This window comes from Scyliorhinus torazame, chromosome 8 (genome assembly GCF_047496885.1).
Source record: "Scyliorhinus torazame isolate Kashiwa2021f chromosome 8, sScyTor2.1, whole genome shotgun sequence".
NCBI lineage: Eukaryota > Metazoa > Chordata > Chondrichthyes > Carcharhiniformes > Scyliorhinidae > Scyliorhinus > Scyliorhinus torazame.
Genome location: NC_092714.1, coordinates 229,181,144 through 229,208,491, shown reverse-complemented (window position 1 = coordinate 229,208,491; position 27,348 = coordinate 229,181,144). Strand labels below are relative to the sequence as shown.

The 27,348-nt window shown below is 50.1% G+C and overlaps 1 protein-coding gene across 3 annotated transcripts in view; it reads right to left on the bottom strand.

The window, feature by feature from the left end:
• Positions 1–363: 363 nt before the first annotated feature.
• The window catches only part of slc17a9b (solute carrier family 17 member 9b), a 95,786-nt gene continuing 68,801 nt past the window's right edge, over positions 364–27,348 (bottom strand). For all 3 annotated transcript variants that reach the window (XM_072514885.1, XM_072514884.1, XM_072514886.1), the window contains 3 exons: positions 24,454–24,509; positions 19,367–19,396; positions 364–1,899 (listed from right to left, as the gene is read on the bottom strand). In XM_072514885.1, coding sequence (XP_072370986.1) covers positions 1,757–1,899; positions 19,367–19,396; positions 24,454–24,509 — 229 coding nt within the window. In that variant the 3' untranslated portion in view covers positions 364–1,756. The remainder of the gene's footprint in view (positions 1,900–19,366; positions 19,397–24,453; positions 24,510–27,348) is intronic.

Genomic DNA, 27,348 nt, shown 5'->3' with positions numbered 1-27,348 from the left:
GCGAGATTTACCCTCCCAAGTTGGGCATGACGCAGCCTTTAGATCGTACTAGACATGTTTGCATAGGTCATGATTTTCATGTGTATTGATACAAGATTGGGAGCAAAACTTGGAAGTTCAGTCAGTGATCTGATAAAATTGTTGAGCACATTTTCAAATGATAAACAAGGGGTGAATTCTCCGCCAGCGGGATTTTCCGTTCCATCGGCAGCGCACCCCCCGCCCGCGGGTTTCCTGGGGGCGTGTGGTGGTCACAATGGGAAATCCCATTGGCCGGTAGTGGGAATAGAGAATCCATTTAACCTTCGGAAATCTGAATTAACAGGTGATTGGACAGACTGTACATCCAGCAACACAGAAAGATAAAATGTTGATATTCAAAGTTTATTGCCATCAATATTTTACAAAATAACTGTAGTTCAAATATTTTCAACTCAGCCCAAATATAATGTTTTATTCAGCAGAGTTAATGATTTGGAAATTAACGTATTCTTTAAGCATCTCATAATTGCAATTCAGCTTAAAAGTTGAGTAATTAAATGTAACATTTAAACATAAAACATTTGATTCTGAATATACAAGCATTAATGAATACAAACATGGGCGATTTAAACTAAATATTCTTATCTTATGCAGTAATCAAATATAATAATTTAATTTCAAGCTAGCCGTGGATGGATTTGCTGCTCCATTGTAAAAGCAGAAAGAGGAAGCGAGCAAAAACAAATGTTTAAAATTGCACATTTCAATCATGGAAATAAATGCCCAACATCCCATCTGTTCTATGACACGCTGTACATGTAGCACATGGACCCTATATAGACTGCACTGAGTTGACAAGCTGAAAGTCAGAAAAAAAAACACACGCAAACACCACAAGATTCAGGATACCTGAATGGAGACAAGTTGAAGCCAGTCATTCTATCAACAGAACTAATAAAAGTCAATTCACCTATTGTAACCAACAATGTCCAGCAATTTGGAGGTCTTTAAAAATAATCAACCAGAGAACCAGACTTAAGACGTGTGAAGTTTGAAATTTGTTCCAACTGTGGAAAGGGTCAACTAGGATTTTAAAAAAATAATGGCACTATATAAGAGTAAGAATCCCACAATGAATTAAAGAGCATGTAGCTATTATGAGAGATATTGGCATGTTAAAATGGATACCTGTAAGCTGCAAAACTTAGAAATGAGGGCTATTGTTGATCTAATACGTGTTGCTAATATTAAAATAATATGCTAACTGGAAACAAATGTTCTGTGCGCACCTATGAGCATGCAGTCAGAATATACAGCTAATACAATGAAAAGATCACAGCGTAGGCCAGCTACATTTTTTTCCTGAATTTAATATTGGTTTTCACTATCAGCACCCTCTTTTAAGAATACATGATCTGTATCTCATCTTCTGAGAAGTCTCAAATAGAATTAAATTTAGTTTGTTACAAGTGTGGTATTTTTACATTCTGATAAATATTCTATTCATGTAAAAATAGTATCTCTCCAACAAAGAAAATCACCAAAAATAGCATAAACATTTTGTGTATATTTTAGTACTGCTTTTGTTCAAAACAGGACTTCAGCAGCAACTTGCTCATAAACAAAAATACAATAAAGAGCTTCAGAGTTCCTCGATCACAGAAAAAAAACACTGTTCAGGACCCTATACAGTTAAAAAGTATATTATCTCTCTCTTTCTCTTTGAAATGCATGTGCAGTAACTTTACAATTTAATTTAGTATGAAATAGCTACTTAAATGTCTACCCGCATTGCCTGGCCAAAGATGACGAAGATCGAAAGGCCAAATACATTGACTATGCTGATCACGTTGAAAACTGATGGCCAGGATCCTGAGGTCTCTATGAGGTAACCTGCGAAGTACACTAAAAAAACACCTGTAACAAAGAGAAAATACAGTTAACAACATTGGTGTCTGTGGAAGAGGGGAAGCATGTGTAATAGCACAACTCAGTGTAAACCTCTGGCAGCCTACAACTTGTTAGTCGTCTATGATTTTCATGTGTATTGATACAAGATTGGTGGCAAAATCTGGAAGCTCAGTCAGTGATCGGAGTCCCACATGTACTTAAGTCAGGAGGTCCGAGTCTCCAGGGGATAGTTCTAAATCCGGCGCAGTACAAACTACAGTCCAGTGCAAATCGAATCCAAAAAGAGTTTCCTTCCTTGGGAGTGGAGGAAGGTTTTTAGCAGAGTTCCCCAGGAGTCAGTGTTCCCCAGGGTTCCGTTCTCTTCCTGATATATTAATGATGGGAGATGCCGGCGTTGGACTGGGGTGAGCACAGTAAGAAGTCTTACAACACCAGGTTAAAGTCCAACTGGTTTGTTTCGATGTCACTAGCTTTCGGAGCGCTGCTCCTTCCTCAGGTGAATGAAGACGTATGTTCCAGAAACCTATATATAGACAAATTCAAAGATGCCAGACAATGCTTGGAATGTGAGCATTAGCAGGTGATTAAATCTTTACAGATCCAGAGATGGGGTAACCCAAGGTTAAAGAGGTGTGAATTGTGTCAAGCCTGGACAGTTGGTAGGATTTTGCAGGCCAGATGGTGGGGGATGAATGTAATGCGACATGAATCCCAGGTCCCGGTTGAGGCTGCACTCATGTGTGCGGAACTTGGCTATAAGTTTCTGCTTGGCGATTCTGCGTTGTCGCGTGTCCTGAAGGCCGCCTTACCCGGAGATCAGAGGCTGAATGACCTTGACTGCCGAAGTGTTCCCCGACTGGAAGGGAATATTCCTGCCTAGTGATTGTCGCGCGATGTTCGTTCATTCGTTGCCGCAGCGTCTGCATGGTCTCGCCAATGTACCACGCTTCGGGATATCCTTGCAGCAAAAAACCGCACCGACCTCCACAGAAGACAAACATGGAACACAACCGACAGAATACCCTTCGTCGTCCAGTACTTTCCCGGAGCAGAGAAACTACAACATCTTCTTCACAGCCTTCAACACGTCATCGATGAAGATGAACATCTTGCCAAGGTCATCCCCACACCCCACTACTTGCCTTCAAACAACCACGCAACCTCAAACAAACCATTGTTTGCAGCAAACTACCCAGCCTCCAGAACAGTGACCACGACACCACACAACCCTGCCACGGCAATCTCTGCAAGACGTGCCAGATCAACGACATGGATACCACCATTACACGTGAGAACACCACCCACTAGGTACGCAGTACATACTTGTGCGACTCGGCCAATGTTGTCTACCTCATACGCTGCAGGAAAGGATGTCCCGAAGCGTGATACATTGGCGAGACCATGCAGACACTGCGACAACGAATGAACGGACATTGCGCGACAATCACCAGGCAGGAATGTTCCCTTCCAGTCGGGGAACACTTCAGCAGTCAAGGGCATTCAGCCTCTGATCTCCGGGTAAGTGTTCTCCAAGGCGGCCTTCAGGATGCGCAACAACGCAGAATCGCCGAGCAGAAACATATAGCCAAGTTTCGCACACATGAGTGCAGCCTCAACCGGGACCTGGGATTCATGTCGCATTACATTCATCCCCCACCATCTGGCCTGCAAAATCCTACCAACTGTCCTGGCTTGACACAATTCACACCTCTTTAACCTTGGGTTACCCCATATCTGGATCTGTAAAGATTTAATCACCTGCTAATGCTCGCATTCCAAGCATTGTCTGGCATCTTTGAATTTGTCTATATATAGGTTTCTGGAACATACCTCTTCATTCATCTGAGGAAGGAGCAGCGCTCTGAAAGCTAGTGATATCGAAACAAACCTGTTGGACTTTAACCTGGTGTTGTAAGACTTCTTACTGTGATATATTAATGACCAATACCTTTGTGTACAGGGCACAATTTAAAAATTTGCAGACAACACAAAACTTGGAAGTATTGTGAACTGTGTGGAAGATAGTGTTGAACTTCAAAAGGACATAGACAGGTTAGTAGAATGGGAAGGCAAATGGCAGATGACATTTCGTGCAGGGAAGTGATTCATTTTGATAGAAAGAACACAGAGACACAATTTTTTTTAAAAAACTTTGAGTACCCAATTCATTTTTTTTTCCAATGAATGGGCAATTTAGCGTGGCCAATCCACCTACCCTGCACATCTTTGGGTTGTGGGGGTGAAACCCACGCAAACACGGGGAGAATGTGCAAACTCCACACAGTGACAAGAGCTGGGATCGAACCTGGGACCTCAGCGCCGTGAGGCAGCAATGCTAACCACTGCGCCACGTGCTGCCCTTACAGAGGCGCAATATAAAATAAAGGGTACAATTCAAATGGGGCGCAGAAGCAGGGTGACCTAGATGTGCACATATCATTGAAGGTGGTAGGAGAGAGAGTGATTAACAATGCATCCTAGGCTTTATAAATAGAGGCACAGAGTGCAGAGGTATAGAGAATAGGGACCGAGGAAAACATTCAACCAGATCATGGTTGATCTTCTACCTCAACAACATTCAAATCTTTTATATCTAGAAATCAACTGATCTCTATCATGAATGTATTCAATGACTGTGCCACCACAGCCCTCAGGGAAAGAGAAGTCCAAAGATTCACCACCCTCAGTGAAGAAACTCCTCCTCATCTCAGCTCGAAATGGCCTGCCCCTTATTCTAAGACTGTGTCCCCTGGTTCTAGAACTATGCCCCTCAGCCAGGGGGGAAACAACCTTACTACATCTACCCTATCAAGCCATGTAAGAATTTTGTACACTTCAAAGAGATCACCTCCCATTTTTCTAAACGACAGAGAATAGAGAAAGCAAGGAAGTTCTGTTAAATTTGTATAAAACACGGTCTCTGTCTCAACTGGAGTATCGAGTCTAGTTCTGGGCACCAAACCTTAGGAAGAACGTGAGGGCATTGGAGTGAGCACAGGAAAGATTCACAAAAATGGATTTTGGGGGCCGAGGAACTTCAATGACGTAGAGAGATTGGAGAAGTTGGGACTCTTTTCCTTGGAGAAGGAGGGTGAAAATGAGGTTTGATGAGCTATTCACAATCATAAGGGATCTAGACAAAGTGGATGAGGAGAAGCTGTTTCGATCGGTGGAAGGATCACCAGAAGGTTCCGTTTTAAGGTAATTGGCAAAAGAAGTAATCATGACACAAGGAATTTGGTTTTTCATGCAATGAGTGCTTAGGATCTTGAAAAATGCACTGCCTGAGAGTGTGGTGGAGGCAGATTCAAATGAGGCACTCAAACCGGAATTGGATTATTATTGGAAAAGGAAGAATGTGCCGGACTATGGAGCGAAGCATGGGAGTGGCACTGACTGAATTGCTCAATTAGGGACAGCACAGACATGGTGGACTGAATAGACTCCACCCGTGCTGTAACCATTGTATGATTTTTATGGTTCATGTGACTAAGGGAATTTTACTAGCATTAGAAAATTTTAATTTAAGAAGGATCCTATCATCAGCGAGTAGAGTTTGGCACTATCAAATCTGTTTCCAAGCATTGTGCTTGGTAAACTTCAGTATGAATGCATAGAGCATTCACCTTGATGGGCATAGAACATTTTGCATTCAACAGCAATAACATGGAACTTTCAAGTGTGTATCCAAGCACAATTCATTGCCTGTAAGTCATCCTAAAAGAAGAATATTGAATTCCAAAGAAACAAAGTCATTTTCTCTTCTTCCTGACCCACCCCGATTTCCTTTCTATTTTTTGCTTTGGAACAGAATAGAACATGATGCCACTCCCCATATATACAGAATCAGGAAGAATGTGCATTATTTAAGATTCCCTCTAAAGCTTAAGACATCGAATTTGATCTTTTCATCTACAAAGTTGCGGGTATTAGTATGTGGTATGAAGCTAATATATAACACCATTAATATCAATACATTCTCCTAGAGGAAGGAGTGAGAGAAGGACCTTGGGCTAGATAGCCAGCAACACTTAGAAAGCAACCCCAAGGTTGAAAGGAGGACCCCAAGACAGGCTGTCAGCCGTAGTTAGAGGATAAGGCAGTATGCACACCCAGTACAGCCTGCCAGAAGCAGCGAGAAGGTGAGAGGTGGACCTGGGAGTGGCAGTCAGCAGCACCTGGGGGTGAGTGGAGGACCCTAAAACAGGCAGTCAGCAAGACCTACAGGAGAGGGAAAGATGAGGGCCCCAGGACAGCCTGCCAGCAGCAGCTAGTGGCAGATCCTGGGATAGGCTGTCAGCAGCACCTAGAGGGAGGGTAAGAGGCAGACCCTGGGATAGGCTGTCAGCAGCACCTAGAGGGTGAGGGGCAGACCCTGGGATAGGCTGTCAGCAGCACCTAGAGGGTGAGGGGCAGACCCTGGGATAGGCTGTCAGCAGCACCTAGAGGGTGAGGGGCAGACCCAGGGATAGGCTGTCAGCAGCACCTAGAGGGAGAGAGGCAGGCTGTCAGCAGCACTTAGAGGGCGAGAGGCAGACCCTGGGATAGGCTGCCAGCAGCACCTAGAGGGAGGGTAGGAGGCAGACCCTGGGATAGGCTGTCAGCAGCACCTAGAGGGAGAGAGGCAGACCCTGAGATAGGCTGTCAGCAGCACCTAGAGGGCGAGGCAGACCCTGGGATAGGGTGCCAGCAGCACCTAGAGGGCGAGGCAGACCCTGGGAGAGGCTGCCAGCAGCACCTAGAGGGAGGGTAGGAGGCAGACCCTGGGATAGGCTGTCAGCAGCACCTAGAGGGTGAGGGGCAGACCCTGGGATAGGCTGTCAGCAGCACCTAGAGGGAGTGAGGCACACCCTGAGATAGGCTGTCAGCAGCACCGAGAGGGAGGGTAAGAGGCAGACCCTGGGATAGGCTGTCAGCAGCACCTAGAGGGAGAGAGGCAGGCTGTCAGCAGCACTTAGAGGGCGAGAGGCAGACCCTGGGATAGGCTGCCAACAGCACCTAGAGGGAGGGTAGGAGGCAGACCCTGGGATAGGCTGTCAGCAGCACCTAGAGGGAGAGAGGCAGACCCTGAGATAGGCTGTCAGCAGCACCTAGAGGGCAAGGCAGACCCTGGGATAGGGTGCCAGCAGCACCTAGAGGGCGAGGCAGACCCTGGGAGAGGCTGCCAGCAGCACCTAGAGGGAGGGTAGGAGGCAGACCCTGGGATAGGCTGTCAGCAGCACCTAGAGGGTGAGGGGCAGACCCTGGGATAGGCTGTCAGCAGCACCTAGAGGGAGAGAGGCAGACCCTGAGATAGGCTGTCAGCAGCACCTAGAGGGAGAGAGGCAGACCCTGAGATAGGCTGTCAGCAGCACCTAGAGGGAGAGAGGCAGACCCTGAGATAGGCTGTCAGCAGCACCTAGAGGGTGAGGGGCAGACCCTGGGATAGGCTGTCAGCAGCACCTAGAGGGTGAGGGGCAGACCATGGGATAGGCTGTCAGCAGCACCTAGAGGGCGAGAGGCAGACACTGGGATGGGCTGTTAGCAGCACCTAGAGGGTGAGTGGCAGACCCTAGGATAGGCTGTCACCAGCACCTAGAGGGAGGGTAAGAGGCAGACCCTGGGATAGGCTGTCAGCAGCACCTAGAGGGTGAGGGGCAGACCCTGGGATAGGCTGTCAGCAGCACCTAGAGGGTGAGGGGCAGACCATGGGATAGGCTGTCAGCAGCACCTAGAGGGCGAGAGGCAGACCCTGGGATGGGCTGTTAGCAGCACCTAGAGGGTGAGTGGCAGACACTGGGATAGGCTGTCACCAGCACCTAGATGGAGGGTAAGAGGCAGATCCTGGGATAGGCTGTCAGCAGCACCTAGAGGGTGAGTGGCAGACCCTGGGATAGGCTGTCAGCAGCACCTAGAGGGTGAGGGGCTGACCCTGGGATAGGCTGTCAGCAGCACCTAGAGGGTGTGGGGCTGACCCTGGGATAGGCTGTCAGCAGCACCTAGAGGGTGAGGGGCAGACCCTGGGATAGGCTGTCAGCAGCACCTAGAGGGTGAGGGGCTGACCCTGGGACAGGCTGTCAGCAGCACCGAGAGGGTGAGGAGCAGACCCTGGGATATGCTGTCAGCAGCACCTAGAGGGTGAGGGGCTGCCCTGGGACTGGCTGTCAGCAGCACCTAGAAGGTGAGGGGCAGACCCTGGGATGGGCTGTTAGCAGCACCTAGAGGGTGAGTTGCAGACCCTGGGATAGGCTGTCACCAGCACCTAGAGGGAGGGTAAGAGGCAGATCCTGGGATAGGCTGTCAGCAGCACCTAGAGGGTGAGTGGCAGACCCTGGGATAGGCTGTCAGCAGCACCTAGAGGGTGAGGGGCAGACCCTGGGACAGGCTGTCAGCAGCACCTAGAGGGTGAGGGGCAGACCCTGGGATAGGCAGTCAGCAGCACCTAGAGGGAGGGTAAGAGGCAGACCCTGGGATAGGCTGCCAGCAGCACCTAGAGGGAGGGTAGGAGGCAGACCCTGGGATAGGCTGTCAGCAGCACCTAGAGGGTGAGGGGCTGACCCTGGGACAGGCTGTCAGCAGCACCTAGAAGGTGAGGGGCTGACCCTGGGACAGGCTGTCAGCAGCACCTAGAGGGTGAGGGGCAGACCCTGGGATAGGCTGTCAGCAGCACCTAGAGGGTGAGGGGCAGACCCTGGGATAGGCTGTCAGCAGCACCTAGAGGGTGAGGGGCAGACCCTGGGACAGGCTGTCAGCAGCACCTAGAGGGTGAGGGGTAGACCCTGGGATAGGCTGTCAGCAGCACCTAGAGGGTGAGGGGCTGACCCTGGGACAGGCTGTTAGCAGCACCTAGAGGGTGAGGGGCAGACCCTGGGATAGGCTGTCAGCAGCACCTAGAGGGTGAGGGGCAGACCCTGGGACAGGCTGTCAGCAGCACCTAGAGGGTGAGGGGCAGACCCTGGGATAGGCTGTCAGCAGCACCTAGAGGGAGGGTAAGAGGCAGACCCTGGGATAGGCTGCCAGCAGCACCTAGAGGGAGGGTAGGAGGCAGACCCTGGGATAGGCTGTCAGCAGCACCTAGAGGGTGAGGGGCTGACCCTGGGACAGGCTGTCAGCAGCACCTAGAAGGTGAGGGGCTGACCCTGGGACAGGCTGTCAGCAGCACCTAGAGGGTGAGGGGCAGACCCTGGGATAGGCTGTCAGCAGCACCTAGAGGGTGAGGGGCAGACCCTGGGATAGGCTGTCAGCAGCACCTAGAGGGTGAGGGGCAGACCCTGGGACAGGCTGTCAGCAGCACCTAGAGGGTGAGGGGTAGACCCTGGGATAGGCTGACAGCAGCACCTAGAGGGTGAGGGGCTGACCCTGGGACAGGCTGTTAGCAGCACCTAGAGGGTGAGGGGCAGACCCTGGGATAGGCTGTCAGCAGCACCTAGAGGGTGAGGGGCAGACCCTGGGATAGGCTGTCAGCAGCACCTAGAGGGTGAGGGGCAGACCCTGGGATAGGCTGTCAGCAGCACCTAGAAGGTGAGGGGCTGACCCTGGGACAGGCTGTCAGCAGCACCTAGAGGGTGAGGGGCAGACCCTGGGATAGGCTGTCAGCAGCACCTAGAGGGTGAGGGGCAGACCCTGGGATAGGCTGTCAGCAGCACCTGGAGTATGAGGGGCAGACCCTGGGATAGGCTGTCAGCAGCACCTAGAGGGTGAGGGGCAGACCCTGGGATAGGCTGTCAGCAGCACCTAGAGGGTGAGGGGCAGACCCTGGGATAGGCTGTCAGCAGCACCTAGAGGGTGAGGGGCAGATCCTGGGATAGGCTGTCAGCAGCACCTAGAGGGTGAGGCAGATCCTGGGATAGGCTGTCAGCAGCACCTAGAGGGTGAGGGGCAGACCCTGGGATAGGCTGTCAGCAGCACCTAGAGGGTGAGGGGCTGACCCTGGGATAGGCTGTCAGCAGCACCTAGAGGGCGAGAGGCAGACCCTGGGATGGGCTGTCAGCAGCACCTAGAGGGAGGGTAAGAGGCAGATCCTGGGATAGGCTGTCAGTAGCACCGAGAGGGTGAGGGGCAGACCCTGGGATAGGCTGTCAGCAGCACCTAGAGGGAGGGTAAGAGGCAGATCCTGGGATAGGCTGTCAGCAGCACCTAGAGGGAGGGTAAGAGGCAGACCCTGGGATAGGCTGTCAGCAGCACCTAGAAGGGCTGAATAAAAACTGCATGAGAGGGGTGATTTTTGAAAACATCCAAGAGTGACATCCCAATGGAAACATAAGTTCACAGGGTGCGACCGGGAGCAAGCATGAGATGAGTGGAGGCCTTCTTAAGTGAGACCGGGTGAGTATTACTACTGTAGTCTTTGAAGTAAACAATAGACTTCAGTTTCGATTAAGTTGCGTTTAAAGTATATGAAGTAAGGCAAGGTCCCTAGAATATTTAATGTTCTTTAAAGTCAAGAAGTAAACATAAAGGGTCTAATTTAACGGTAGGCCATGGCTGGGCAGCATAGCCACATGGAATGCTTCTCCTGTGGAACGTGGGAAGTCAGGGACTCTTCCAGTGTTCAGATGGAGCACATATACAGGAAATATTTCCAGTTGCAGATACACAACACCCATGGGATGAATCCTCCGCCTCCCCAGCCGCGTGTTTCTCAGCGGCGCGCCGCCGCTCGCAGTGGCATTGTCCGTTTATGCTGCTGGCCAATGGGATTTCCCGTTGCAGCCACCACATGCCACCGGGAAATCCGTGGGTGGGAGTGTGCTGCCGGTGAAATAGAAAATCCCACCGGAGGAGAATGCACCCCCATGTTTCAGAATTGGAACAGCGGCTAGAGTCACTGTGGAGCAGCCACAAGGCTGAGATCTTTGTGGACAGCATGTACAGTGAGGTGGTCACACCGCAGGTAAAAAGAGTGCACATGCAGAACGGGAATGGGTGACCGCCAGACAGTAAAATCACCAGGCAGATAGTACAGGAATTCCCTGAGTCCAACTCCCTCTCTACCAGATTTTCCATTTTTGATACTGCGGGGAGATATGGGACTGGATTCTCATTGGGACTATGCCCCCATGCCGTCAAAAAAACTGTGGACTTTCACGCCAGAAAAATTGGTGCGGAAGGGCCACATATTCCTAGCCCTGTAGGGGGCTAGCAGGGACCCGGCGTGAAACTAGCAGATTTTGCTCCAGATACAGGCCCCCGCACTTCATGGTCTGAGGCCGCACATGCTCATGGCGGCGGCCTCCAGCGGCCGTGCCGTGCTCCATGGAAGACTCAAGACTGCGGAGCTGGACCGTAAACATAGTGACCCCGATCGGCCACATGTCCGACCCTGACCACCCGCCCAAACATTGCCCGGTCCCGTATAAGCCCCCCCCCCCTTCCCCTGCCCTCTGATCGGCCCGCCCCCGACCATGGCGGCTGCTGACTGAGTATCCCAACCATGTTAGATCCACAGCGTCAGGACTTCGGCTGGTCGGGGCCGGAGAATGGTGGGCGGGCTTCCAGCAGGTAGGTGATATGCGCCGCGGCGTACTCCAGGACCTGGAGAATCAAGGAACCGGCACTGGTCCCGATTCCATACGGGGAAATGGATTCCCCGCTCCGGTGCCGGCCGCGATTCCGGCGTCGGGGTGTGGAGAATCCAGCCCATGGTTTCTCAGAGGAATGTAGTGAGAGCCAAATCTGTGGCACCACGAGTGGCTTGGGAATTTGTGGGGGAGGAAAAAAAAGGGTGGACGAGCAATAGTGATGGGCATTCTATCGTCAGGGCAACAGGTGGATGTTCTCCAGCCACAGGCGTGACACCAGGATGGGATGTTGCCTCCTTGGTGTCAGGCTCAGGGAAGTCTCTGAGTGGCTGCAGGACATTCTAAAGGGGAATGGTGCACAGCCAGAAGTTGGGGTCCATATCGGCACCAACGATGCTAGAAGAGATATAAGGTCCTGCAAGCAGATTTAGGAAATAAATTAAAAATCAGGACGTCAAATGGTAATTGTCTCAGGATACTTCCAGTACCACGTGCCAGCGAGAGCAGGATTGGAGAATAGACCAGATGGATGCGTGGCTGGAGGGATGGTGTAAGAGGGAGGGATTTAGATTCCCAAGGCATTGGAACCGTTTGCGAGGAAGCTGGTTCCTGTACAAGCTGGACAGGTTGCACCCCAATGGGACTGGGGCCAGTATCCTCGCTGGGGCCTCGGTGTTCCTGTACACCAGTCATTGAAAACAAGTGAGTAGGTACAGAAAGCAGTTAGGAAGGCAAAAGGTAAGTTGGCCTTCATTGCAAGAGGATTTGAGTACAGGAACAAGGGCCTTGGTGAGACCTCACCTGATGTATTGTGTGCAGTTTTGGTTTCCGTACACAAGAAAGCACACATTTGCCATAGAAGGAGTGCAGCAAAGGTTCACCAGACTGAGTTGTGGGATGGCAGGATTATCATATCAGGAGAGATTGGTTCGACAGGGCCTGGATTAACTAGAGTTTAGAATAATGAGAGGATCTCATTGAAACGCATACAATTTTGACAGGGCTGGACAAACTGGATGGAGGGATGATATTTCCTCTGGCTGGGGAGAATCTAGGAAAAGGAGTTGCAGTCTCAGAATACGGGGTAAACCATTTTGGACTGAGGTGAGGAGAAACCTCTTCACAGAGTGATGAACCTGGGGAATTCTCCACCACAGAAGGATATGGAGGCCTCGTCACTGAATTTATTGAAGAAAGAAATAGATAAATTTGTAGACACTAAAGGCATCAAAGGGTATGGGGAGAGGGTGGGAGTATAGCGTTGAGATAGAGGATCAGCCATGATCACATTGAATGGCAGAGCAGGCTCGATAGGCGGAATGGCCGATTTCTGCTCCTGTTTTATCCTCCTATGTTTCTATGTGCAGATCATGCCATAAAAAATCCCATAAGAGACTTTCTTTTGCTTTCTACACAGCAGAGCAGCCAGCTGTGTTTCAAGCATTAGGGATAGTGTATCATAGGGCAGAAACTCAAGGGGCATGACACAACCTCCCAGGTACACAGGGCATTACAGAATTACACGCCTGCAATAGGTTATTAGGATGGTCATAGTACACGCACATCACGCACACACACACACACAAAACTGATTTTCTGCAGTTCCCAAAAAACTATACGACTGTACTTAATGTGCTTTGAAACAGATTATTCAACATAAAATCCAATATATAGGGCTGGCACTTTATTCTCTGGAAAAGGTCTTTAAAAATATCAAGGGGTTCAATAGTGTGAACGTGGAGAAACTATCTTTACTGGTGGGCGAATACAGAACAGGGTTTCATAAATATAAAAGGTACTAAAAGAGCAACTGAAGGATTTAGGAGGCAGGTTTCTTGATACAGAAAGCATTGAAAAATGTAGAACGTGCTGACACATGGAGTGCCTGAAGCAGATAGCAATGACACACTTAACAGTAGGCCAGAAGCATACACGAGAGAGAAGGGAACAGAAGGACATAGTAGCAGGGTGGAAGACGTAGTTAGGAATAGGAGGAAGCTTGTGGAGTATCAACACAATGGCATACATTTGGATCGTCAGGCCTGTTTCAGGGATATAAAAATTTGGTGTAATTCTTGGAGACAGATAGAAAGGGAGCAGTTAGATGCGTGCTTACTACAGTTCAAATTCCAAAGTTATAGAGATGGGTGTATCAGTTTTTATCCAAATATATTACAGCCTCACAGCCTATACTTTGTGAGTTTAAAAGACACATATTTTGGGACCATAACTTCCTCGGAGTGGCAATTAGCAGCAGGTTTACCTGCGCTAAAACTCTTAAGTGTCAGTGTCACTTAACCTTTCTCACGCAAACAGGGTGAGATTCAGGCAGCGTAATGGGTCCCTGGGTTCAGCGTGAAGTGCAAAAGAAGCAGAGCGAATGAGAACACACCTCCTTTTTAACAGCGCCAGCTGCCATAAGTGAGTTTAAATGTCCCATTGAAAATAACAAGGAGGGCTTCCGGTGGCGGCTATGAAGGAGTAAGTCGCACATTTGGTGGCTCCCGCTCGGGCCGAACCTTTGGACCTTTTCCCCCGATTTTCTACCGGATTTGAATTGTAAAACTGATGACAGAGGCAATTGTGTACTAAATTCCCACATCGGTGCTTAGATAGAAGGACTAGAAGTGCTCACAAAGGCAGAAAGACAGAGCAGGCTTGGGCTGAAGCTGCTGCGGGAGACAGCATGGCGGAGGTACGGACATCTGGTTTGTCGACCCAGCGGTCAACCGAGCAGCTGATGCAAGTTATTCAGGAAGGCTTTGCTAATCAGAAACGGGACTGCTTGGACCCGACAAAAGAGTCAATTGAGCGGCTGGAGCTTAGATTGGACGCCCAAGATCGGGCGATCAGAAGTCAGAGAAGGCGCTGGCTGAGCAGGAGGAACATCCAACTGCGGTAGAGTTGGAGGTGGGGATGCTGAGAGACCAGCAGAAGAAGCTCCTGGAGAAGGTGGAGGACCTAGAGAATAAGTCCCGCCAGCAGAACCTGAGAATCGTTGGGCTCCCTGAGGGGTCCAAAGGAGCAGACGTTGGGGCATACATCGCAGATATGTTTGAGAAGCTGCTGGGGGATGGGGCATTCTCCCGACCCTTGAAGGTGGACAGGGCTCACAGAGCACTTGCGAGGAAGCCACGAATGGGAGAACCCCTGAGGGCAATGGTGGTGAGATTCCAAAGGTACTTGGATAAGAAGCACATTCTACAGTGGGCCAAGCAGACACAGAGCGATAAGTGGGATAAGAGTATCCTGCGGATCCTGTTTGTAATGCCTTCTGTATTGATTTGGGACCAGTGGCAGAGCTGAGTGAGTTAAGGTTTTCATTTGCACTGTTGGGGGATGGAGGTGTGCTTGTTTAGATTTTGGTGTTTTTCTGTTGGGCAATTGTGTGGGGATTGTTTGATGTTGGAGTATGTTTGTATGAGAGGGAGGGGAGGGTGGGGATGGAACAATAGGTGGGAGACTATCCGGCGCCAGGGATGGGGGCCACCAAGCTAGCTGGGCAGGCTAGCTCACGGAAGCGTAGTGGGGGGTGTGCACATGTTCGGTTTATTAAAGGGGTTGGGTTACAGAGTGTTGTTACTAGGGGGTTTTGGGGGAAAAAATGTTCTGCTGATGAGGGAGGGACTTGGGTTAAGGGACAGAGAGGAGGTTGGGGGCGGAGGCTGCCTGGGGGTGGGCCGGTGGAGGCGCGGAGCATGTGCTGGAGGTGGGCCCAAAAAAGGGGATGGTTGATCGGTGAAGGGGGGGGGGGGAAATGAGCTCCCCAACTAGGCTGATCACCTGGAATGTTCGAGGGTTAAATGGGCCGGTCAAGAGGGCACATGTGTTCGAAGCATCTTAGGGGACTGAAGGCGGACATAGTAATGTTGCAGGAGATGCACCTTAGAGTAACTGACCAGATTAGACTGAGGAAAGGCTGGGTCAGTCAGGTCTTTCACTCGGGACTAGATTCAAAGACTAGAGGGGTCGCGATCCTGATCAATAAGCGGGTGGTGTTTGAGGCGGGTAGAATAAGGCAGCACGGTAGCATTTAGGATAGCACAATTGCTTCACAGCTCCAGGGTCCCAGGTTCGATTCCGGCTTGGGTCACTGGCTGTGCGGAGTTTGCACATCCTCCCCGTGTGTGCGTGGGTTTCCTCCAGGTGCTCCGGTTTCCTCCCATAGTCCAGAGATGTGCAGGTTAGGTGGATTGGCCATGATAAATTGCCCTTAGTGTCCAAAATTGCCCTTAGTGTTGGGTGGGGTTACTGGGGTATGGGGATAGGGTGGAGGTGTTGACCTTGGGTAGGGTGCTCTTTCCAAGAGCCGGTGCAGACTCGATGGGCCGAATGGCCTCCTTCTGCACTGTAAATTCTATGATAATCTATGATAATAGTCTCGGATGTGGGAGGTCGATACATTATGGTCAGTGGGAAACTGGAGGGGGTGCAGGTGGTATTAGTAAATGTGTATGCGCCAAATTGGGATGATGTGGAGTTTGTAAAGAGGATGCTGGGGAAGATACCGGACCTGGACTTGCACAGGTTGGTCATGGGAGGGGACTTCAACACAGTTATTGACCCTGGCTTGGACCGGTCAAGCTCGAAAATGGGCATGGTGCTAGCAATGGCAAAGGAACTAAAAGGGTTCATGGAGCAGATGGGGGAAGGGGGGGGGGGGGGGGGGGATCCATGGAGGGTGAAGGAGTTCTCCTTCTACTCACACGTGCATAAAGTGTGCTTCCAGATTGATTTCTTCATTTTGAGCAGGGCCTTACTGGCACGGGTAGTGGACACGGGATACTCGGCAATCACAATCTCAGACCATGCTCCGCACTGGGTTAACCTGCAGTTAGTAAAGACAGTAACCAGCGCCCGCACTGGAGGTTAGATGTGGGACTTTTGGCTGACGAAGGGGTGTGCGAGCGGCTGAGGAAATGTATTCAGAACTACCGGCAGGTCAACGACACGGGGAAAATTTCAGCAGCGATGGTCTGGGAAGCACTGAAGGCGGTGGTCAGAGGGGAGCTGATCTCGATACGGGTCCATAGGGAGAAGATGGACAGGGCAGAGACGGATCGACTGGTAAAGGAGACACTACAGATCGATAGGAAGTATGTGGAGACCCCAGAGGTAGGGCTTTTAAGGGAACGGCGGAGGCTACAGGCGGAATTCGGCTTGTTAACCACAGGGAGGGTGGTGGAGCAGCTGAGAAAGGCGAGGGGGGCGATCTATGAGTATGGAGAGCAGAATGCTTGCACAGCAGCTCAGAAAGAGGGAGGCAGCCAGGGAGATAGGAAAAGTAAATGATGGTGATGGGAACCTGGTTGGAGATTCAGCAGAGGTGAATAAGGTGTTTAGGGATTTCTACAGTAGGTTGTACAGGTCGGAAGCCCCTACAGGGCCGGAGGGGATGAGGCACTTCTTGGGGGGGACGGGGAGGGACTGAATTTCCCAAAGGTGGACAGGGAGCTGGTAGAAGGGCTGGAGGCCTCGATCGGGTTGGACGAGATAGTGGAGGGTCTGAAGGCTATGCAGTCGGGTAAAGCCCCAGGGCCGGACGGGTACCCAGTGGGGTTTTATAAAAAGTTCTCTGGGATATTGGGGCCGGCGTTGATGAGGACGTTCCATGAGGCAAGGGAAAGAGGGGTGCTGCCCCGACGATGTCACAGGCCACAATTTTGTTGATTCTGAAGCGGGATAAGAACCCAGAGCTGTGTGGGTCCTACAGGCCGATATACCTGCTGAATGTGGACGCCAAACTGCTGGCCAAAACTTTGCCCTCCAGGATTGAGGATTGTGTTCCGGACATTATTGGGGAGGACCAGACGGGGTTTGTTAAGGGTAGACAGTTGGTGGTCAATTTAAGAAGGTTGTTAAACATGATCATGATGCCCCAGGAAGATAGGGAGGTGGAGGTAGTGATCGCAATGGATGCAGAAAAGGCTTTTGATCGGGTAGAATGGGATTATCTGTGGGAGGTACTGGGACGGTTCGGATTTGGGTTGCTGTACCAGGCTCCTGTGGGAAGCGTACGGATAAATAGGATAATGTCGGACTATCTTAGACTGCACCGGGGGACGAGACAGGGATGCCCCCTCTCCCCACTGTTGTTCGCGCTAGCGAAAGAGCTGTTGGCAATTGGCTCTGAGAGCCTCAAGGGGCTGGAAGGGGCTGGTCCGGGGGGTGGAGCACAGAGTCTCGCTCTATGCAGACGACCCACTTCTGTATGTATCGGACCCAATAGAGGGGATGGAAGAAATCATGAGGATTCTAGGGGAATTCGGCCGGTTGTCGGGCTATTAGCTAAATCTGGGGAAAAGTGAGATGTTTGTGGTCCCGGCGAGGGGACAGGAGAGGCGATTGGGGGAGCTGCCGTTTAGATTAGTAGGGGAAGCTTTAGGTACGTAGGCATTCAAGTGGCGCGGGAGTGGGACCGGCTGCATAAATTAAATCTGGCCCGACGAGTAGACCAAATGAAGGGCGATTTTCGGAGATGCGACGCGCTCCTGTTGTCATTAGCTGGGGGAGCTGCAGACGGTGAAGATGACGGTCCTCCCGAGATTCCTGTTCGTGTTTCAATGTCACCCCGTCTTTATTCCGCGATCCTTTTTTAAACGGGTCAACAAAGTGATCACTGGCTTTGCTTGGCCGGGCAGGACCGCGCGAGTAAGGGTTTACAAGGAACTTATGGGGTCAGAGGAGACGCAGACTGAGGAGCTGAAGCGCAAGTGGGAGGAGGAGCTGGGAGGAGAGATAGAGGATGGTCTGTGGGTGGAAGCGTTGAGTAGAGTTAACGCGTCCGCAACATGCGCCAGGCTCAGCCTGATATAATTTAACGTTGTTCGCCGGGCTCACATGACAGCGGCCCGGATGAGCAGATTCTTTGGAGTGGAAGACAGGTGTGCAAAATGTGCGTGAGGACCAGCGAACCATGTCCACATGTTCAGGGCATGTCCGAAGCTTCGGGGGTTTTGGCAGGGGTTTGCTGATGTCATGTCCACGGTGTTAAAAACAAGGGTGGTGCTGAGTTCAGAGGTGGCGATTTTCAGGGTGTCGGAAGACCCGGGAATCCAGGAGGAGAAAGAGGCGGACGTTCTGGCCTTTGCTTCCCTGGTAGCCCGGAGACGGATACTATTAGCTTGGAGGGACTCAAAGCTCCCAAAGTCAGAGAGCTGGCTATCGGACATGGGTAGCTTTCTCTGTTTGGAGAAAATCAAGTTCGCCTTGAGAGGGTCACTGTTAGGATTCGCCCGGAGGTGGCAAACCGTTCGTCGACTTCTTTGGGGAAAATTTATCGTCAGCAGAAGGGGGGGGGGGTTAGTTTAGCTTAGAGTAGGGGGTTAATAAAGGTGGGACCTGTAAGGGAGGGAGACGGCTTTTGCACTATGTTTATAGTTTCATGTACAATGTTTATTTTGTCGTTGTTATAATACCAAAAATACCTCAATAAAATGTTTATTAAAAAAAAAAGAAAATAACAAGGAGGAGGTACGTGTATGGGATATGGGTCGGGTCGGCTGGAGGGGGGGTTGAGGATGGATCAGTTGGAGACAGGGTCAGGTTCTTTGGGGAGGGGTGGGGGTGCTCAGTTGAGTTTTGAGTGCAGTCGCTGGGGGTTCCGGAGTGTGGGGAGTGTCCCGTGTGGGGCATGGTCTGGGTATTTAAAATAGTTACACTGAAGTTCAAAGTGCTTTTATTTCTTCCAAGTAATTATTGGTGTACCACTGGCAGAACCATCCAAAGTTAGCGATGTAAATCGCTTTTTCGGATGGTTTCCAGCGCAATTGTCTGGGGGATGTTAACACATCTGGACGATTTTCAGGTAAACCGTTACCTGGGAACTTCTAAGAGGGATTCCTCAGCACATTTTTGGGGTACCCCCCAAATCCAACACTGGAGAACATGGAGGTTACCAGCCACTGTGTTTAATCCAAATATACTCAGCACAGTGTAACCAAAACATAAAAGTTTTAAAAAGACATACTAACCGGCTAAAGCTCCACCAGTGTTCATAACGCCTATGTAATTGATAAAATATAAAAATTAAAACATTCACATACATTAAATGTATTCTTCAAGAAGCATGATTAAATAATTATGCTATTGTTATGAAAATGTGCTATGTAAAATATTAATTTCTAATGTAATCAATTGAACGTACATATATATTGAGCCTTTTTGAAAATAACACTTTTCCTCAGCAAAGGACACGGACTTGCAGTAGGTACTCTGTTACATTTACAAAGGACACGAGCTGCTTTGTTAGGAGACAGAGATTTCACAGAGCTCTCAGAGAGATGTCATGAGATCCAGCTGTTGGGTGGAACGGCCCGGAACGTCCGCCCGGCTGGGTCACAGCAAGATGGAGGGTCAGGCCCACCGCACTGGGGGAGGGGCATATGCAAAGCGACTAAACAATTGACACATGGACCCTGTAAGGAGATATCCACCCCTTTCAGTGACCAGCAGCCTACAGGGTTAAACATATTGGGCTCCACATTTGAGCACATGCCACTTTCACTTCCTGTTAAATTGGATTGGCTATGGGATGAGGTCCTTAATTGGTCATTTTGTCGCTAAACAGGAAAGCAGATTATTATCCGAATGGCTATAGGTTGAGAGAGGGGAATGTGCCACGAGCCCTGGGTGTCCATATACACCAGTCTCTGAAAGTAAGCATACAGGTACAGCAGGTGGCGAAGGTGGCAAATGGTATGTTGGCCTTCATAATGAGAAGATTCGAGTATAGGAGCAGGGATGTTTAGCTGCAGTTATACAGGTCCCTGGTGAGACCACATTTAGAATATTGCATGCAGTTTTGGTCTCCCTATCCAAGGAAGGCTGTTCATGCTGTGGAGGGAGTGCATGAGGAGAGATTGAGTCGGTTAGGATTATATTCGTTGGCGTTTAGAAGAAAGAGGGAGAAATCTATAAAATTCTAACAGTACTAGATAGGGTAGATACAGGAAGGATGTTCCCGATTGGGTGAGTTCAAAATCAGGGGTCACAGCCTGAGGATACGGGGTAGACCAGTTAGGACAGAGATGAGGAGAAATTCCTTCACCCGTAGAGTGGTGAGCCTGTGGAATTCGCAACAAAGAGAGAAGTCGAGGCCAAAAGATTGCATGTTTTCAAGAGGTGTTAGATAATAGCTCTTGGGGCTGAAGGGATCAAAAGATATGGGGGGAAAGCAGGAACATGTTACCGAGTTGGATGAGCAGCCATGATTATAATAAATGGCGGAACAGGCTCGTAGGGCCGAATGGCTTTCTCCTATTTTCTATGTTTCTATTAATTGTCCACTCAAGGGCCACATAGTTCTTGCGGGGGCTGTGAGCATGTTGCCAATGGCACAATGCTGCAACTTATAGACATACATGCCTGTTTTCCAGCCTGCCCAACATATCAGGATCAGAACAGTGATGGACCACTCTGATGAAAGGTCAGCGACCTGAAATATTGGGAGGAATCTGATGCCTTCCTCCGTGAAGGATTTAGTAGTGAACTGGATTGGGGGAGGTGCAGAGGTGGAGGCATTTAATCATACGGGAGGGGGCCCCGCCGCCTGACTGTCTCTGCCCTGATTATGTTGAAGGGGGGGTGCAGGGAGACTCAATGATGCCATTGACCAAAGCAGCAGGTGAGGAGACTTGCTATGCGGGGAGTTTGAAAAGCAAACCCTGTTGGGTCTTCTTGCATCCGTAATGGGAGGTTTGTTGCGAGCTGCACCCTTGTCCTTGCTGCCGATTCCATTAGACTCCACCCAGTGTCCCCCATCCCACCATTACTCACCTGGGGCCTGGGTCTCTCAGCGATCCTGGGCCTTGGATGAACGCATTACTGGCAGCAGCCACCACCTCTCTGATGGCGTTACCAAGCAACTAAGAACTGTTTCCCTTAGGTTGGCCTGCAAATCTTGGTGGGCAGGACATCTGCTCCCAGGGTCCCTGATCCTGAGGAAGGCTTGCTGCTGCTGCCCAGTTTAGTGTTTAATTGGCCTTTAATGTGGTGGGCCTTCCCAAAATGAGATGGCACAGCCATCTCCGCAGGTGGCTCCGCAGCCAGCTAGCAAGACCCCAGTCGTCTACATTAAATGCCACCCGTTAATTCTGTATCTCTCTCCACAGCTGGAGCCAGACTTGCTGAGTATCCCCATTCTTTTCATTTCAGCTTTCCAGCATCTGTAATCATTTGCTTTTGCGAACAACCAGGTTAACTATTCTACTCATTCTGTAGGAATGCACACTTATCAAGGATTCCCAGTTAGATTTTAGTAAAAAATTCACTGTCTCATTATTTTGAGTGCATGCTTAACTTTCAGGGGAAAATTGTCGTTTTTACAACTTTACATTAGTGAATGCTGATATTTAGTGCAAGAGTAAGTTGAATGTGCTGATGCTGAGGTGTGAACTGGATTATAACATTATTCAAACTGGGCTCAAGATCACTTAATGGGTATTTTACAACTGACTTTGGGGAATAAACTAGGTCAAATGCAACAGGTACAGATAGAAAAATCTTAAAATCCAGAATTATTTTACAAAACCCACATTCGCTGCATCATTGCAAACTCTCTATATTTTATCCCCCTCGCTTGTTCATTTTAGCTTTCCTGCTGCTGCAATTTATTCTGAGTATAGGAATCTTTGTTGAATTCTAGCGTTTAGATATTAGCAGAAATGAATGAATGTTTGTCACATTCCACATTCACTATTAACAATAAGAAAATCCAATATAGTCACAGGCTCTAATGTCCGACTCATTTCTTAGGTTTGAACAGTGTTGCAGAGTAATCACTGCAAAGTGGGGCCTCTATTGGGACTGCAGTTTTCTTGATGTACATTAATACTTGGGTGTATGGAGCATAATTTCAAAATTTACAGATGACAAAACTTAGAAGTGCTTGAGGGAATGATAGTGATAGACTTCAGAAACAGGCTGGTAGAATGTGTCTGTACTGACTCTCTAAAGGACAAATTCACGTGGCACTGTTCTTCAGGTTTCTCTGCATATCCTGTAGATTTTCCTTTTTCAGATAAGCCCTGACAGGATACCCACAATTGTACTGAATACTTGTACCCTGTGGGTAGCTGCAGCCCCAGTCAAGCTGCTCCAGTACAGCTAACACGCTGGCATCTACCCGCAATGTGGAAAATTTCCCGAGTATGTCCTGTCCACAAAAAGCAGGACAAATCCAATCCTGGTGGGTTGGTGCAGTGCACCTTGTTGATGGTGCACACTGCAACCACTGTACGTCAGAAGTGAAAGGAGTGAATGTTTAAGGTGCTGGATAGAGTGCCAATCAAGCGGGCTGCTTTGTCCTAAATGGGGTTGAGATGCTTGAGTGTTGTTGGAGCTGCACTCACCCAGGCAAGTAGAGAGTATTCCATCATACTTCCTACTTGTGCCTTGTAGACAACGGACAGGTTTTAGGGAGTCAGGAGGGGAGTTACTCGCAGCAGATTTCCCAGCCTCACACCTGCTTTTGTAGCCACAGTATTTATGGTTAGTCCAGTTCAGTTTCTGGTCAGTGGTAACCCCAGGATAATGGGAGATTCAGCAATGGTAATGCCATTGGATGTCATGGGGAAATGGTTAGTTTAATAAGGATGTGGGAGTCCAAACCAAGTAAAAGTAAGAACAAAGTTTTATTTATTTACAAACAGTGGCCGCAATTCTCCCAAAGGGAGACCAAGGGCGTCATTCTCCGCCGGCGGGAGTCTCCGTTTTGCCGGCGCCGGGGGGTTTCCCGACAGCGTGGGGCTGCCCCACAATGGGAAACCCCATTGACCGGCCGGTGTTACGGAGACTCCCGCCGGCCGGTCGGGGCAGAAATGTGGCGGGCGGGTAGGAGAATTTTGCCCCAGGACCCAACGCCCAAAACCGGAGTGTTTCACTCCGACATCGGAGCCCGCTCCCAGACCCCTATTCTCCCGCCCTCGAGGGGCTAGGAGCGGGGTCGCGTGTTTTACGTGCGCTGGGCCTTGGTGCCACGTAAATGATGCGGCCGGTGTAGCATAAATGAAGTCACCCGTGCATGCGCGGTTGCAGTCCTCCCCGAGGCCACCCCGCAAGAAGATGGCGGATGGATCTTGCGGGGCTGCAGAGGAAAGGAGGTCCTCCTTTAGAGAGGTCGGCCCGCCGATCGGTGGGCACTGATCGCGGGCCAGACCCCATCGGAGGCTCCCCCCCGATGAAGGAACCCCTCCCCACAGGCTGCCCCCCAGCGTTCCCGCACAGTTCCCGCCGGCAGCGACCAGCTGTGGACGGTGCCGGCGGGAACCTGTCGTGTCGGAGCGGCCGCAAGGCCCATCCGGGCCGAAGAATAGCGGGGATACCGGAGAATCGCCGTTGTGAGTGTCTCAGGCGATTCTCCGGCTGGCGCGGCGCAGAACTCGACGGGGCCATTCTCGCCGGTTGGGAGAATGACGGTGCCATTCCCGCCAGTTGGGAGAATGGCGGGACGTCGTGGGACCAGCGTCGCGCGATATAATGCCGCGGCCAGCGATTCTCCCAGTATATTTACACTCCTCGGTAGACCCCTACCGGTTACTTTATTGGTCGGTGCCTTACTGGCCGACCTTATATACGCTGGGTAATTGAGATACCCCGTCCTAGTGTGGGAGCTCATATTCCGCAACGAGCACGGGGAAGACAAACATTCCCATCCCGTAGGCTCGGTGTGGGATATTACAGTTCGATTCTCTCTTGTAAGAGATGGGTCATTGCCGGGCGCAAATGTTACTTGCCAAGACCGAACAGTATCCAGGGCTTGCTGCATATGAACACAGTCAGCTTCAGTATCTGGGGAGCTGTCATGGTGCTGAACTTTGTGTAGTGAATATCCCCACTTATGACCTTACGATGGAAGGATGATCATTGATGAGGCAGTTGGAATATATTAATCACGAGCTTAGACAACTTGCTCTAACTATAGACGGGCCTGGTTAATGATTACTTTTTGATGAAGGATGCGTATAACTGCCTTTAGGTTTTGCCACCTCTGATATAAATTTACCAACATGGAAGAGTGTATAGGACTTTTACACCTATGCAAAACTCATTTGCTACTTACCAAACAGTGCGCCAGCACACGATGGTGCTAAATCTTGAACATTAACGGATACCCCACTAGTAAAATAAAGAACAATGAATTAACATCAACTTTAATATTGTGCAATATATTGATCTGGTTTAAACTTAGATCTGTGCAGCTCTAAGCCTGGATCAGGCAATACAGCTTGCATGCCTTCGGAGAAGAGCTCTTAATTATTTATTCAAAAATTCAATTCTAAAGTTAGAATTCAACTTTATTTTAAATCATTTGTGAATAAAAATTGCTTCCATCTGTACAAAAATAGTGAGCTTGCATTTGTAAACATTTATACATTTATCACATTCTCAGGAATCCTAAAGTGCAACTAACAGATTATTCAAAGTGCAACTGTTGTATTTTTTTTTTTAAAAAGGAATTTTCTTCCAAACATGTTCAACATATCACAATCTTAACATCCAACAGGGTATACAGTGTGTACATTTTCCCCATTTACTCCCCCCCCCCCGCGACAAACAGCTCCTCAAATATTGTCATAAACTGCCTCCAATGTACCTCAAAGCCCTCCTCTGACCCCCTCAGGGAAAACTTGATTTTCTCTAACCCGAGAAACTCATACAAGTTTCGCAACCACGCAGAGACCCCCCCGTGGCTTAGCCGGCCGCCAGTTCAAAATATCCATCGCTAAACGATCAGAGAGGCAAAGGCAACTGCAAAGGCCCCTTCACCTTCAGCAGCTCCGGCACCTCCGACACCCCAAAGATCGCCATCATAGGGTCCGGCTTGATCCCAAACCCTAAAATCCTTTATAGGTTCCTAAACACAACCTCCCAAAAGTTCCCTAACTCCACCCTCCCCCCAGAACATATGGGCATGGATCACCAGCCCCCTCCTACACCTCTCGCATCCGTCCACTATTTCCGGGTAAAAAAAACACTTATCCGGGCACAAATCATGCGGACCCTATGCACCACCTTAAAATGTGTAAGAGTCATCCTTGCGAAGGAGGAGGTTGAATTCACTACTCAGCACCAAAGCCCCATCCTATCTCCTTCCTCAAATCCTCCTCCCATTCCGCTTGATCCTTTTCACTAAGGTCGTGCTCCTCGCTCCCAACCACCCCTTTATGTCCCGAAGCCTACCATCCCTCCCTTCATCCAGCAGCAACATTTTTATCCAAATGCGTATATTCCGGTACCTGAGGGAAGTGGGCAGCTCCTTACGTGCAAAGCCCCACACCTGCCAGTATCTGAACTCACTTCCACTTGGTGGGTGGAACTTCTCCCGCAGTTCCTCTAGCCCAGCAAACTTGCTCCCCACAAACATGTCGCTGACCCACACTAGCTCTTCCTCCCGCCATCTCCTGTGCATCCCATCCATCCTCCTGGTGCAAACTTACGATGTCCACACAGTGGAGTCATCACCAACATGTGACCCCATTTAAAGTGCTTCCTCGGCAGTATCCAAATTTTTACGGATGGCTCCACCACAGGGCTACTTGTGTATTTTACTCGGGGCGAACGGCAGCGGGGCCGTCACAAGGACCCTCAGGCTCGTCCCGTCGCACGACTCCTCCTCTAACCTGACCGAATCCGCCCCCCGCACCATCATCTCACCTTTTCCACAGTCGCTACCAAATAGTAATGCAGCAAATCCGGGAGCGCCAGTCCCCCTTCCCACCTCTGCCTTTGCAACAGTTTCCTACTAACCCTTGCCAGCGCAAACAGCAGCGGGGACAGCGGACACTCCTGCCTCATTCCCTTATCCAAGCATCATTTCATTTCATTTCATTTCATTTCAAATACCCCGAGTTTATCTCATTCGTTCGCACACTTGCCATGGGGCTCGCATACAACAGCTGAACCCCCCCCCACAAACCTCAGTCCGAACCTGAACCTCCCCAGGATTTCGCAAAATTCTTCCACTCTACCCAGTCAAAGGCCTTCTCTGCATTCATTGACACAATCACCTCTGGCAGCTCTACCCTCCCCCCCACCCCGACGGGGTCATAGCTATGTTTAACAACCTCCTAATATTACTAGAAAGCTGCTTCCTCTTCACAAACACTGTTTGGTCCTCCGAGATCACCTCCCATACGTGCCCATCCAACATTCTCGCCAATACCTTTGCCAGGACTTTGTCCATGTTAGACAGCGGGATGCACCTATAGGACTTGCACTCCAGCCAATCCTTCCCTCTTTTTGGGGTCAACGAGATCAACATCTGTGCCATAGTAGCCGGCAGTTCCCCCTTCTCTACCACTTCCTTGAACATACCCAGAAGTTGTGGGGCCAACTCCGTCGCGAGTTACTTATAAACGTCCGCCAGGAAGCCGTCCAGCTCTGGCGCCTTGCCAGACTGCATCATGCTAATGCACTGCATCACCTCCTTTAACCCTAATGGTTCATCCAGTGCTTGCCTTTTCCCTTCCTTCAACTCCGGATGTCCAACATGTCTAGGAACTGACCCATAGCACCTCCGCACCGCATCTCCCCTCCCCCCACCACGCTCTGTCCTATACAACATCATAGAAGGCCTTGGACATCTAATTTATCCTCTCTGGATCCTCCCTTTCACCCTCACCTGCAGGATTTCTCTCGGCGCTGCCTATCGCGGCAGCTGGTGGGCCAACATACGGCTCGCCTTCTCCCCATACTCATACTGCAACCCATGTGCCCACCGCTTCACGTCATCAACCGGTCAAACTGCCCCTGCAGCCTCTTTCTTTCTGCCAGCAACTCCTTCGTGCTGGCCACAGAGTACCTCCTAACCACCTCAACTATCTCATCCAACAATCGCCGCTTCGCCTCCCTCCCTGTCCTATCCTTATGGACCTTCAACGAGGTACTTTCCCCTTGGACAACCGTTATCAAAGCTTCCCAGAACGTGGCTGCCAAAACCTTCCCATCATGATTG